General features: G+C 41.8%; 1 protein-coding gene across 1 annotated transcript in view; it reads right to left on the bottom strand.

The window, feature by feature from the left end:
* Positions 1–15,463, bottom strand: part of TBCA (tubulin folding cofactor A) — a 32,698-nt gene extending 17,235 nt beyond the window's left edge. The window contains exon 1 of the mRNA XM_021381113.1: positions 15,259–15,463. Coding sequence (XP_021236788.1) covers positions 15,259–15,311 — 53 coding nt within the window. The 5' untranslated portion in view covers positions 15,312–15,463. The remainder of the gene's footprint in view (positions 1–15,258) is intronic.

The raw sequence follows: 15,752 nt of genomic DNA, 5'->3' as shown, positions 1-15,752 counted from the left end.
GATGAAAGTCAGAAGGCACCAAATCTGGACTATACAGTGGGTGTAGTAGCACAATCCAGCTAAGACTGGCAATATGCTCCACAGTCTTATGGACTGGTATGGGACCTGCCATTACTTGTAGCAAGAGAAAGGCTGTCTTCTTCTCTCGCCTGACTCTGGAAATCAATTCAATTTAGCCAGCATTGTGATGTAGCAGACCACTTTCCTACCCCAAAAGATAGTGCGCATCACTTCACCCACTGAGGGCTTCACCTTAAAATTTTTCTTTGATGGGGAATTCACATCTCACCACTCCATGGACTGCCATTTTTACTCTAGCTCTTAGTCGTGACACCACATCTCATCACTGGTGATGATGCAATCCAGGAAATTCACTTCCATCCTCATATTGGTTCAGTAGGTCCTGACAAACTTGCATATGCATTTATTTTCCTGTGTGAGCATTCATGGGACCCATCTGCTGCAAACTTTGCAATATTCCAATGTTGCCACCACTATTTCCGACACACTGAAGCCGATATTCAGCTCAGTACACAGTTCTCTGGCCATAATCCACCAATTCGTATGAATAAGATGATAGAGACACTCTTCATTTCATGGTGTGACAGCTGTCCATGGCCATATGGTATGTGGCTTGTCTTTCATGCTGTCGCCACTGCTGAAACACCCACCCACTGCCTCACTGTGCTCACATCCACTGATTCGTCTCCATATACGTTCAGCAAGGGTAGATAAAGGTCAGTGGGTGCCATTTTTCCCCCATGGAGGAATTAAAATCCACAGCTTTGCTTCACAAACACACGTCAGATGCCACTTTGTGACACAGCAGCAAAACGTCAAAGAATGTTGGTGGGAAGGTTCAGCCTCTACTGCCATGCCACCAACATCTGCCTCCAACATCACTGGCCAACATAATAAAATAGGAGGCATTAATTTCAGAGCAGTCTTTGTATGAATCCAAAGCCTCTGGTTACTCTGAGATAGTTAAAGTGCTTTACGGTTTTAATATGTCAATAATTTAGATGGGCGTAATTCTTTAGAAATTATATTTGCCATGCAAACATACCTCCCATTCTTTTTAAGGATTTCAGCCAGTATGTTTCCTTCAGCATTTCTTCCTTCTCAAAATATGTTAACAGCTATCAGAATTCATGGACATCCATAGGAACATCTTAAACATCCATGTGACATTACAGCCTTATGCATTTTATTGTGCCAAAAGTTCTGAAAATATCATTTGGAAGTCTTAAAAATATTCTTATGATCAAACCATGATGTCAGAGACCAATAAAACAAGTTTCATGTTTACTGGTAAACCTAATATCCACAAATTCCTACATGGGCCAAGAAGAGTCTTCCTGTAAACGATGTCTGCAAACCACTGCCCATAGTTTTGTAAAATAAAATGTGCCTGTAAGGTTGATCTGTTCTGAAAGCAATGAGTACTGTTTTATGCCATGTAAAAGATGCTGAAAAGTCTTTGAGAAGTGGCTAGAGAAGTCCTCTCATTTCAGTTTTAGTCAATAAGCCTACACACTACTTAAGCAGTCAAAGTCCCACATGGATCTGTTCTTTTCATTCTCAATCTGCATTCAGTACGTATAAAGAGAGCAAGACAAACATTTCTGTCATCTAATGTAATTTCTTTGGGAAATCTGCAGTAAGAAGTACAAGAAGCATGGGACCATTCCAACACAAGGTTCTTCATCCCACCTTCCCTCAAAACTCCAAAACTTCAATGACTCCACCTATAAAAAAGCTCTCTTAATTTGGCCCCTCTTTAGGGAGTGGAGAGGAGATGAATAAAATTGAGTTTCTACCTTCCTTAACTTCAGGTATTCGCAGTCTTCTCCCCTGCTCCAAGAACTACAACCCTACAGCCTTCAAAGCATTACTATGAACACTACAGCTTCTTAAAGCTAACCTAGAAATATACATATTTACTACTGTTAATAGTGTGAAAATTACTAAAGGGAGGCTATAAGAAAGAAGGGGACAGACTCTTTAACAGAGTCTGTTGTGGTAGGACAAGGAAAATGGTTTCAAACTAAAAGAGGGAAGATTTAGATTGGATATATATATATATAAAGTTTTCGTGATAGGGGTAGCAAGGCACTGGAACAGAGAACTGGTGGGTACCCCATCCCTGGAGACACTCAAGGTCAGGCTGGACCAGGCTCTCAGCAACCTGATCTAGCTATAAGTGTCCCTGTTCATTGCAGGGGAGATGGAAGGGATGACCTTTGAATGTTCTTTCCAACTCAAATGATGCCATGATAAACACAAGAGATTAGACTACCTCTGTGTCAGAGCCTGAGACCACGATGAGACTGTCACTCTGTCAATGACATATCCACTTTAAAACACAACTTTTCCCCTCAAAGGGATCTAGTCATGTTAAAAATTATCACTTAGATTACCTAAGTGATTTCTGTTTCTACTCTACCATCATCCACTAGAAACAAAAGAGAGCAATGTTGCTTTTATGATTTTTTGGATCTCTTTCCCCTCTGATTTGATTTTCAGCTTCGGAAACATCTGCCCTTTGGCCATAAAGCTTTTTCTTCACAATTCAATCTTTATCCTAAATTTTCAAGATTAGGTCTCAAATTTTAAGATATTTTAATGATTTTAAGAAGTTAACAAAATCACTGTAAGTTATAAGTTATTTAAAAATTTATACAAAAGAGACTGTCACCAGCTAAGTGAATAGGATAGAATATATTACAGTTGGATCAGAATTTATAAAAAAAAGTACATGAGAAGAAAGTTTAATTTTATATATATTTTACATTTCACATGTCCTATTCTGCTTTCTGGCAAGTTTTACAGTTCAGTGGAATATCAGAAAGTTTGTGAGAACTTTTGGTTAGAGACACCTGGTATATAATCAAGGTACCAACTAATGACTGAAATTTTCCTTTAGTTTTTCCCCCTTTAAAATAAGTCTTCTAAAAAAACCCCTCAAATCTTTCTTCTCCTTGCACACTTTGAAATAAATAAGAAATATAAAACCGGCAAATTGCATGCTACCAGTATTAGGTGATTTTCATATTTCAAGTCTCCATTTATAAAAGCTCTTTTCAACCTACAGACTGCCACATAAATTTTCAATGAAGACTCTCACATATTCAGTTTAAATCTACTCATAATAATCTTGTTTTCTTAAGTTATCTTCTGGACCATGAAGCAGAAGTCTATGCCCCCAGAAACCGCAAAGAAATAACCCAAACAAAGTGAGAGCATTTCAATAGCATCTCCCAGTCTTTCAAAATGAAAAAAAAATGAAACATAAGATCCAATTGGCCTGGACCTTGTCACCAGTGGCAGCCAGTAGTTAACTATTAGGAAAAGAATATAAAGTCTAAAGTGACAATTCCTGTGGCATACTTGCCTCCAAAAATCAAGTTAAAGACTTTATAACACTGAAGACCAAAACTGAACGATTAGTGTTTAACAGGTATTGGTTCAGTTCCTGGCTATGGCTGCTGCCCTATTAAAATCCTCAACACACTTGACATCCACATCACTTAATTCCACAACTGTCATATTTTGTATTAAAAAAAAAAAAAAAAGGCAAAAAAGAAAAAAATATACGTAGATGAGGGAACCTTAAAAGCTTGAGACAAAAGAAGAAAAAGTAATTCCTTAACTACCTTCTCCATACTATTATGACTTACTTCCTCACCTTTTTCCCTTTTACTCCCCACTCCCAAAGCTGAAGAGCAAAGTAAACACAAGATAGTTCAAGACAGTCAAAAAGCTGACTGCTGCTCAACAGAGATCTGTTCCCTGCCCCCAGCATACATCCCTGCCAACACTAGTGCTCAAGCAATTATCTCCATCAGCCAAATTCAGTTCACCAAACCAGGAAATTAATAAAGTAAGAAAAAAAGCTGTCCGTTTTTCTCCTGCATTAAGAAAATTGAGCAAGCTCAGCAAAAGATTTGAGACTAATGTCTCAAATGCAGAGAAGGCAGGGCCCAGAATGAGAACTTCAAATTTATGGTAACACCAGTTCCCCAAGAGACTACAATCCTAATCTACTCAGGGTGCAGATTTGCAGCAGACTGTTCAAACTCCTGGCTTCTACTGCAAAAGCCTCAGATTCCTCTCCTTTCTCATCTCCTAAAGGTATAGAAGTTCCTACCCTGTTCCTTTTATGTCATCTCCAGCATTCTCATCTGGAGGAGCACCACTAGCAGTAGCAAGCAGAGCTAACCCTCTGACCAGGGAATCATAGGAAGAACATGGAGTTTATCTTAAGTTAGACAAATGAAAATCAAATATGCACAATGGACAGCATAGCAGGAGGCTTTCGTTAATCTTTTATCTCCTGTTAGACACCAGTTTTTTTTACATAACGAAATTAAGAACTTCTGTACTAGGTAGATGAAAAGTTCCCACTTTTCTGAGCCACATTAACAGGTAGGAACTAATAATGGAATTCCAAGTAAAAATAGTAAAATAAAAACAGTGCAAGCACACACTACTACTCTTGGTATGTTTCCCCCATCTCCACTGATACCCAATAAACCAGGTTATGCACAATGTAGAATGGTACCAGTGAGCTTAAGCCAACAGATGAAGACTGCTCTGTTTACTAGAAAAATCAACATAGGAAGCACTTCCCTGGCTGAACTGAGTGAGCTCAGTGAAACTTTAAAGATCAGAGCATGTCAGCATTTCTCAATTTTGCTATTAAATAACTTCACTAATGAAAGAGCATGCATTTATCCACCTGAGGGTGCTGAGGGAGCAAAAGATGTGATTTTCAAGCCAATTTCCACCATCTATCAATGTTCCTGGTCAACCAGAGAGGTCCCAGAGGACTGGAGACTTGCCAACATGACTCCCATCTACAAGAAGGGTTGTAAGGAGGATCTGGGAAACTACAGGCCTGTCAGTTTGACCTTGGTGCCAGGAAAGGTTATGGAGCAGATAGTCCTGAGGGAGATCACACAGCATGTGCAGAACAATTGGAGGATCAGGCCCAGCCAGCATGCGTTCATGAGGGGCAGGTACTGCTTGATCAACCTGATCTCTTTCTATGATCTAGTGACCCGCCCGGTGGATGAGGGAAAGGCTGCTGATGTGGTCTACTATGGCTTCAGCAAAGCCTTTGACACTGGCTCAAACAGTGTTCTCCTAGAGAAACTGGCAGCTCTTGGCTTGAATATGTGCATTCCTTGCTGGCTAAAGAGCTGGCTGGATGGCCAAGCTCAGAGTGGTGATGAATGGAGTTAAATCCATCTGACAACTGGTCACGAATGGTGTTCCCCAGAGGCTGGTACTGGGGCCTGTCCTGTTTAATGTCTTTACTGATGACCTGGATGAGGGCATTGAGTGTACCCTCAGTAAGCTCGCAGATAATACCAAGTTGGGAGGAAGCATCGATCTACCTGGGGATGGGAAGGCCCTACAGAGGGATCTGGACAGGCTGGGTAGCTGGACTGAGGCCAGTGGGATGAAGCTCAACAAGATCAAGTGCTGGGTTCTGCACTTTGGCCACAGCAACCCCAGGCAACACTACAGGCTTGGGGCAGAGTGGCTGGAAGACTGCGTAGAGGAAACGGACCTGGGGGTATTGGTGGACACTTGGCTAAACATGAGCCAGCAGTGTGCCCAGGTGGCCAAGAAGGCCAATGGCATCCTGGGTTGTATCAGAAATAGTGTTGCCAGTAGGAGCAGGGAAGTGATCATCCCTCTGTACTTAGCATTGGTGAGGTTGCACCTAGAGTACTGTGTCCAGTTTTGGGCCCCTCATTGCAAGAAAGACATGGAGGCCCTGGAGCATGTTCAGAGAAGGGCAAAAAGCTGGTGAGGGGTCTGGAGCACAGGCCTTATCAGGAGCATCTGAGGGAGCTGGGATTGTTCAGTCTGGAGAAGAGGAGGCTCAGGGGAGACCTTATCATCCTCTACAACCACCTGAAGGGAGGCTGTGGTGAGGGGTGGGAGGATAGGCCTCTTCTCTCTTGTAACTAGTGATAGGACTAGTGGAAGTGGCCTCAAGTTGCACCAGGGGAGATTCAGGTCAGATGTTAGGAAAAACATCTTCTCTGAAAGAGTGGTCAGGTGCTGGAAGGAGCTGCCCAGCGAGGTGGTGGAGTCATCAACCCTAGAGGTGTTCAAGAAACATTTAGATGTTGTACTGAGGGACATGGTTTAGTGGGAACTATTGGTGATAGGTGTACAGTTGGACTGGACGATCTTGGGGGTCTTTTCCAATCTCAGTAATTCTATGATTCTATTATCTCTCCCAAACCAATGATAAGATTGTATATATACAATATAAAGTAGTACAATATACAGTAGAGTATAAGCATATATACTAAGAACAGAGAAAACTCAAAGCTGACAAAATGTATTGAGTAGACAAATATCTACGCTGACTTTGTTCCAATCTAAAAATCAATACTAGTATAACTGCACAGAGTACAGTTTTGTTTTTGTTGTTAGTTATAGCATAACTAACCATGTATTAATATTATGCATATTTACAGCACAAGTAATTCAACATTTGCAGTAACACTGGTGCTGTAGAGCCTGAAGCACCAGGTCCCAAATCTGCTTATTACTTATGCACATTCTTGGTTTCAAAGAAGCTACGTAAGCTCCCTTGCATTACAGATTTAGGCCTAGGAGGAAAAGTCAATGAAGAAAGGACAAAAGAAGTACAATACTTAATATAGGTATCACCAGCTGCCATATGTCCCAACTGAGACCAGATCTCTTGTTCATGAATTAATTTTCTTGAAGGCGTGAAAATAATCAAAAAAGATGATTCTGATTGAGCCAAATTGTGATATAACCATATACAAGTATATAAATCATTTTAACCCTTCCTACGTCTATAGCTTATAGACCTGAGTCATAGAATCATAGAATAATAGAATGGCTTGGGTTGGAAGGGACCTCAAGGATTATCAAGCTCCAACCCCCTGCCACAGGCAAGGCTGCCAGCCTCCATACCTAATACTAGACCAGGCTGCCCAGGGCCCCATGACATTATCATGTGTCACCATGACATTTTCAGGTTAACTTTGCAGGCTTGGCACTTGTCAGAAATTGTTACTGAGAAGACAATGAAAGTCAGTTACAGGGTGTTTTAGAAGTCAGAAAATTGTTTCAGTTTAAAAATAACTTCCTTTTAACATTTTACAGCATCTTTTTATTAGATTAAAAGACACAATTTTTACTTAATATTTTAGATCTCCCTCTATCTCCATGGTTTTGGATTTTTTCACAGGCTATCACCAGGTATTTTCCTGACCTTGTAGTGCAATATCCTGAAAATATTTTATTTCTCAGATCTTTCCATAGCAACAGCTGATGCTGCTGTTTTCCTACACTAAGAAAGTCTGTTTGACTAGGGTGTTACTGAACACCAGCAGCCAGTGGTAACATGCAGCACGGAAGACACAGCAAAGAATGGAAGAATCCAGCAAAGGCAGCCAGGATGAAAGTTAACTTGTGTACTACTCAAAAAGCAGATGATGCTGGCAGGGGCAATGGATTTGCTGAAGTACTACTAGAAGCAACTTGGCTGGAAGCGAAGAAGGGAAGGGGAACTGCACCTGCAAAAGAACTGAAAAAGAATCTCTGATGGGCTGAAGAGAATACTTAGAGAGGAGAAAGTTTATCAACCCATCCTGAAGAGATTCTGGAACAGTAAAAAATCTGAGAGAATGGCACAGAACAGAATGAAACAGAATTTGAGAATTCAAAGCGTAAAGGAATCCCAGAACTTCACTTCTAGACATGGAAGAATAAGAAGCGGGGCCTCTAGTGGGGCAACAATCAACTACCACACCACCATAACTCCACCGATCCCTGTTAGAAACAGATCTGAAAAGCAAAATGGAAGTGTTACAATGCTGATCAAAGTTGAACAAAAGTCACACTATGTCTGCAGTCAGTTCATATTGTATTAGGAAAAACACTGATACAGTTTAAGGAAAATAGGATGGGTCTCCTGATCCTGAGTAAGATCTCCACCTTTGCAATGTATAGAATTCAATAATACTTACAGTCAAGCCATTATATACTACAGATTGTTTGTGCAGTGGTAACATTTTCTATATATCAAACATTACCATAAAATTGTTTTTTGTTTTTATTTCCCCCCCGGTAGATCCACATTCTGATTCAGCACATAAAATTAGTGTTTCTGACCTTGAAAGGGCATTTAGTCCAACTCCCCTGCAGTGAACAGAGACACCTACAGCTAAATCAGGTTGCTCAGAAGCTGGTCCAGCCTGCTCTTGAATGTCTCCGGGGACAGAGCATCCACCAGTTTGCTAAGTAACCTGTTCCAGTGCCTCACCACCCCCACCGTAAAAAACCTTTTCCTTATATCCAATCTAAATCTCCCTTCTTTTAATTTTAAACCATTTCCCCTTGTACTATCACAACAGACCCTGCCTGTCCCTTTTTTCTATAGCCCCTCTTTAGATATTGAAAGGCTGATCTCAGGTCTCCCCAGAGCCTTCTCTTCTCCAGGCTGACCAGCCCCAGCTCTCTCAGCCTGTCCTCACAGGAGAGGTGTTCCATTCCTTGGATCATTTTTGTGGCCCCTCTCTGGATGTGCTCCAACAGGTACAGATCTCTCCTGTACTGATGACTCCACATCTGGGTGCAGTAATCTAGGTGAGGTCTTATCAGCACAGAGTACTGCTGCTCTCACCCTGCTGGCCATGCTTCTTTTGATGTAGCCCAGGATACGGTTGGCTTTCTGGGTTGTGAGGGCACATTGCTGGCTCATGTCTAGCTTGCCATCCACCAGTGCCCCCAGGTCCTTTTCAGTAGGGCTGTGCTCCATCCTCACATCCCCCAGCTTGTACTGATAGCGGGGGTTGCCTTGACCCAGGTGCAAGACCTTGCACTTGGATTTGTTGAACCTCATGCGGTTCTCCTGGGGCCGCTGCTCACGCCTGTCTAAGTCTCTGGCTGGCATCCTGTCCCTTGGGCATGTTGATCACACCACACAGCTTGGTGTCATTTGCAGACTTGCTGAGGGTACACTTGATCACAGTCTTGATGATGAAGACATTAAAGATTTTTTTTTCTTGTTTTTTTTTTTTTTTCAGAATAAGAAATGGGGGAAGAAATGTGAAGAACTCAACCTTTTAAATGTCCAAGCATTACTAATCTAAGTTTTATAATTTAAAACTCCAGGATGGAGCTGGTGACAACCCTAGACAGCAGCTGCACAATGCTCCTGCACTTTGAGAAAGGTTATTTAATTTGGATACAGAGTCAGTGTGTATCCAACAATGCATGCAATATATTCATCCTCCTGAATTCCTGTGCTCTTGGATAAGCACTGTAAACATACAAAATAGCTTTATCATGCTGACTCAGTATAGCTGAGCAGCTCTACTGATCATTCCTCATACTGATGTAATAAGGATATCCCACCCTTTCCATTAATTGAGGTAATCAGCAGTTGTTACATACAATCTTCTAATTACAATGAGAATAAAGAAAGTAGACATGAGTTTCTTTTCATTTTATTAATAGTAAGAGAGCTGGTGCCTGTGGCTAATGTGAAACAAACAAGGAAGCAGCCATAATTTGTGTGGTGGACAGAAGATGGAAAAAATTTGAGATCTTCATCAGAGGTAGCATAGTTCTTGAGTAAACAAGAAAATTAACTGTTTTTGTTCTTGATTTAGAAAGAGTCACCATGCAGCAATAAATATTTGCACTTTCTGCAATATTTACATGTCACCTGTACAAAGTGTATCCTGAGCTCTGCAGTAAAATACTTCACATTTTTAAAAGTTTAGATTTATAAATATAAAAGAAACCAACTGTATTGTGTAACTTTCAGAACTTTCTTTACTTAAAAAAAAAACCACACAAAGACATGACAGCGTAAGTTACTTGGCAATGTAACTTAGAATGGTGACATTTTACAAAGAGAAAAAGCAGTATCATTACCAGTGCTACAGGCAAAAAAAACAATCTTGGGAAGATTCCATAGTTTTAGAAAGGTGGTTTTAAAAAGGGCTGCTTCACAAAAATCAATACACTTTCCCCATAGGTTCATGATGTAAAATTCTATAATCAAGGCTTGTAGATTTGTAATTATGGTATGTCAGCCACATTTAAACAAGAGTGTTAAAAGATTGTTAAAGTTAAACTAACACAATTGCAATGTGAATTGTCTTAGTCTCATTCTAATCTACCGGTGTCACTTCCATTTAACCAGATGGAAACTATGGGCAAATATCAGTGCTATTTTCACATGCCCCAACTTACTTTGTTCACAGTAGTTTTTAAAACCCTTGCTGATCTGAAATGAGTATAAGATTTATTTATTTACTTTAAGATCTATTTATTTATTCTGAGGCAGGTTTTTGAGCTTGAATTTCTGAGAGTAAGACTATTTTGAAGTGATTAAACACGTATTTCTTGCTAGGACATAAATCACAAATACAACAAACATTATTATTCACACTCATCAAATCTACTTATTTGGATAATGGCTAATGAAGTTATGCAATCACCTGGTTATTAATTTTGTCTGAAAATGCAAGAGATTCTCCTGATTTATAGTTAAAGTTCCTTTCATTAATACATAACAAGGAAGAAACACAAAGGTAAGTAAATTATCCACAACTACAACAGACAGTCTGTTGAGAAGGATACACAAAGAATCTGTGATATACAGATAAAAAAAAATCCCATGTTAAACAGCTGCTTTGCTCTTAGCTCAAAAAAAGTGATGAGTTAGGTAACTTATAAGAAGAGTGAGCTACAGCATGTGATTAAAGACAGACAAATGAAACGTCAAGAAAGTTTAGAACATCCTAGTAGTTCTTGACCCTTACCCATTTTGGTATACTTGTATAATCTGAGCACTGAATGTGCTTGAAAATCAGCTTTATAGACTAAATTCAGTGCAGTTTTCTAAACTGCAAACTCAGAAAAATACAAGAAAAAAGTTATGTGAAGTATCAAGTCAGTTGTTTTTGGCACGTTTAGTAATACTCTGTGTCCCCTCACACATTATGAATGAATACCTATATAGATTCTCTAGTTCCAAATGAGGGGAAAATATGAATGTTCCTAAATTCACTCAAGTCACATGCACAACAGCTGTAGTACAGAATACTGAACAAAGCTTCTGGTCTGAGGAGAGGTAGAATGGGACCAAATCATGCCTCTTCTTGCATCTTTGAGCAACTGCCACAGAAGTGAGCAGCTGCTGCTGTCATTGAGACCTATGAACACCAAGTTAGAAACAGCCCACATGTTTCAAGTGCTCAGGCTACAGATTAACAGTATAGTTTCTATTGACGCATCAAACTAACTTAAGGTATAAGGCGTTCAATCACAGTACTGTTCTGCTGAAAACAGATGGGATTTTAAAAGATTTGCAAGGTTACCAAAAAGGAAACAAGAAAGTTAGCTTTAAGCTTGCCCAGATGGGTTCTAGGGTGCCTTAAAAAATTGTTACCTTTCCTTACAGTAGGCCAGCTACTGCAGAGTATCTGTAGATCTGCATATTGTTATCACACAAAACTCAAACTGAGAGTACATTCTTATTCACACAGCAACAAACAATTGTGAATCCTGTTGACTGCACTTGAATTCATCACATTTTTGTACACAGTTGTGCAGCGAGCTGGTCCTAGCAAGCCTCATCCTTCAAAATAACCTTTTTTTTCTTTAAGTCTAGTTTATTTTTCAGCATATCAACACCCTGAAATACACAGATGCGCGGCTGTCTGAGGAGGAAGCTGTGACACGGCAGCTCAACTTCACCTTGGTGTTAGACCATGGCTAAAGGTTCAGTCCTATCACAACTGGCAACAGTTACCCTTCAGAGGACTGCTCACCTATGCAATGCTCCTAACCATGCTGTAACTTATTAAACATTTTGTTACCATTACTCTTAAGAGGCCACAGTATTTGCATTGGCTAACAAAGTAGTTTTCAGGAGTAGTTAGGCTTTGCCTGGGCTTGTCTTGGCCAGCCATGAGTTTTCATTTAAGCATTTAACTACAATTCCGACCAAGTGCCACTTCGTGCTTTTGCTCAGCTTTGTACAATTGAGTGGCATGACATTATTGTATTGGCTTTTTTTCACTAACAAGTATATTTTAGTAAGAATGAGCTGTTTCTAGCACTGAATTAAAAAAAAGCAGTGCAGAAGATCAAATAATAGCAGGATGACAGCAGAGCCCTTGAAAACAGAGGCACAGGAAGGTGTGGAAATGCCCCACTGCAGTGAGCAACTCACCTATGGTCAAGTAGTGATCAAAGGAGTGCAATCCGGAGACATGAGTAAAACTAGTTTTAGGATAACAAAGAACAATTTTCCAACATATGTTGAACATATTGTATACAGTAAATTCAGATAAAAGGTGGAGAAAAAAAAGTATTTTATATTATTCATATGACTATTATTATCATTGTAGCTAGACTAATACTTCATAGGAACTTAAGCAGCTTACTTTGTAACTCAGATGCAACAAAATTGAAATAGTATTAAAACAAAAAATCCACTCATTTCCATGCACTAAGTCAACAAAGAGAAGAGCTACTCTAAACAAAACAAGAAAAAACAATGAAGAAGAACATGCTAAACATACATGACTGTAGTACTTGACTCTACACCCAAATCATGTTAAATGTCACCCCAGCGATAGAAACATACAGGGTTTAGGGCATAAGGGAGCGGAGAGGAGAAGTGGGGAATAGAAAGGAAAAGAGCCTGAAGGAGAACTGGGAGGCAAGAGATGTGAAACTGCTCCTCTTTCTCCATCAAGATAGGGACACCTCTTTGGTAAGCACTGTGCCTCCCCTGAGTGAAGAACACTCGGGGTGGTATGCATCTCGCTGGCATAATCATCATGCATTAGCACTACTTCAGCTCACGATTTTATCAATGGCAGCCTGGAACCTGTTATACCTGTTGCTTCAACAACTCACCTACTCTTTTGAAACGTTTGTGAATCTGCCCCACGACAGACCCTGTTATGGGGGCTCTGGCAGGCAAAGTCCAACTGTACTCAGTGCAACACACTACTAAGTTCTAACCAGCTCTCTCAGACTCACTGAAACTGCAGAAGCAGAGATACTCCAACTAAGAACATGGAAACTAATCTCAGATCTAGAAGCACTAAGGACAATATAGACATGGAGGCATATAGACACAGAGCTAGCTCCAGGTACATTTATCTTTCCTGCAAAATTGCACTGGGACCATAGAACTATTTTCAGGTCCAAAGTGACACAGCCATACAGAACAGTATTCAACATGCAAGCATACAGGCCTGCACCAGCTCTAACCAGGGTCTTATTACCTAGTGTACACTTCCCATTTCCCAGCCTACAGACTCAAACGAAAATCTTGTTCAGGTAGCTTTTGTGGTGCTGTATGAAGTAACGGTAATCTGGTTTACTCAGAAGACACCAATAAATTATTCTTTTGACCAAATGAAAGAACACAGACTGAAAAAAAAAAAACGATAGCTTAAGTAATTTTAGCTTTTTTGCACTTCAGAATACTCTGCCTATAAAACACAGACACAAAACACCAAGCACTTTGTCATCTGAAATCCAGGAAGAAAACTCTCTAACTCCAGTGTGGTGCTAGAAAGCGGCATTCCTTTATTCCTCATGATGCGCACTAGGCGACTTGATGTGCAAGCATGCCCTCTCAGAGTTCAAGTTCTACTACATTTATACAGTTAAGACATACACATGCAGTACACTGGCATACAAATTCATTCTTTTTCAAGGTCTCACAGGTATGAGGCAATGTCCCTTTGGACACGCTCAGTAGTATCTAGGGTGGTTGAGTGCCCACCTACTTCTTCCCCTTTCTTCACCATCAGCTTCATTGCTGAAGCCTTTAACCCACTTTCATCCACTTTTCCCCAGTTTGGAAGATTTCCATTGCTCATTAAAAACAACGTGTGAGGAACCCAAGGAAAATGTCCTTGCGCATTTTGAGGCAGAAGATGAAAGTATTCTATTGTGACTCCAGTACTTCTTGTGAGACAAAAACATTGAGGCAGAAGACAAAAGTATTCTATTAGGTCCCAAGTGCAACATCATTGAGGAAGAACAAGACTGTTCACCCACTAAAGCTGAAATGGAACGTTTCAGAACTATCACTTATGGATTTCTTTTGCTAAATGAATGTACTGGTTCTTAAACTAATGTACTAATTTAGTAATTTGTACTAAACAAACCAACCTACAGCAACTTAAAAATGCAAAGAAGCATTTACAATGTTGCTGTCCAGACAGGCCAGTAACCATAACCCAGGTCACAGAAGGGACCCAAAGCAAAAGGCAGCCACCTGGCCATTTTGTCAGACTGCACTAAAAATTCCTGGCTGAAAAACATCAAGAGTCCATGATCTGGATACCCTGCACAGTGATAGGAAATAGGGTATTGGAATCACACCATCAATTTCTTGTTCGCAGCAGCGCTTGAGACCTGCTCTGCATTTTAAGACCAGGAACTCAAAATGTATCCAGCATAAAAACAATAGACCTCTGTACATGTTACTTTTCTAGCCTTGAAATCCAGTCTTCCCAAGCTATAGGGTGTTAGAAAGCATGACCACTTTACTTTTAGGCTTTCACTGACTGAAATTGGTTATAATACAAAGTCAATTGCATGACACCATACTACTTAACGTCCTGATCTGGCATGCATAGCAACTCCTGTCCACACCTGAGCCAGAGCAGACTCAGTAGGTCCTAGTGCCTGCGACCAAATATTTTACACCAAGGGCACTCCCTAATGATCATAACAAGAAGGATTCACACGGATAAGATGCATACTTCTTAGAGGTAAACAGTGTGTCAAGAGTAGACCGAAGAGAGAGGCAGGCATCAAATCTACAACCAACTTGGCAGCATGGACTACAGACCGACGAGTATTTCAGCGTTTGTTTGGCAGAGCAGCCCAAGCTGGCTGCACCCCAAGGAGTCCAGCAAGGCCGCTCGGACCCCGCCAAGGCAGCGGCCCCCGGCTCTCCAGTCGCTGAGGAGTCAGAACAAAACCCCGCAGCCGTGGCGGCGGCGGAAGAAGGCCTCTTCCCGAGGCGGGAGAAGCCGGCAGCCGCGGCGCAACTTCTGGCACAGCCACGGCAGCCCCCACGCGGGACGAACGCAGCCGGCCAAGCGGGCACCGCCGCCAGCACTGCCGCGAGCCCGCGGTCCGGGCCCGGCGGCGCCCACAGCGAGGCGGCGGGGCCGGGGCATCCGCCAACCTCCCCACACTCACCGCTTCACGACGCCGGTTTTGATCTTGATCTGCCTCAGGCGGGGGTCGGCCATGGCGGGGCTGCAGCGCAGGCCGGGGCCCAACGGCACAGAGGCGGAGGGCGCGGCGGGAACGGAGGAGGCCCGTGACTGAGCAACACGGCCGCCCGCATGCGCCGAACGGCGGGCGCCAGCCTGGGCGGCGGGGAGGAGAGACGGTGTGAGGGGGAGGCGGTGCTTCGCGGTGCCGCTCCCCCGTTTCGTCCCCCGTGGCGGCCGCGGCCTCTGGGCCGAGAGACAGGAGTGGCTGCAGGCGTTACCCGGGAGGAGCTGCGTTTCCCCGCTGCCAGCCCAGAGCAGAGCGCGCTGGAGTAGTTTTTCTGCCCTGAAACAACTGAGAACGCAACAACAGTACTGTGGTTTCAGCCCTGGTGTTATTTTTGAACGACCGTTTAAAGGCTTTTTTCCTTTGTTTTTGTAATTAGTTTATGTTAAGCTCACCAGGTGGGCCATCCC

Source organism: Numida meleagris, chromosome Z, assembly GCF_002078875.1.
Source record: "Numida meleagris isolate 19003 breed g44 Domestic line chromosome Z, NumMel1.0, whole genome shotgun sequence".
NCBI classification, from domain to species: Eukaryota; Metazoa; Chordata; class Aves; order Galliformes; family Numididae; genus Numida; species Numida meleagris.
This window is presented reverse-complemented; position numbering and strand designations above follow the sequence as displayed.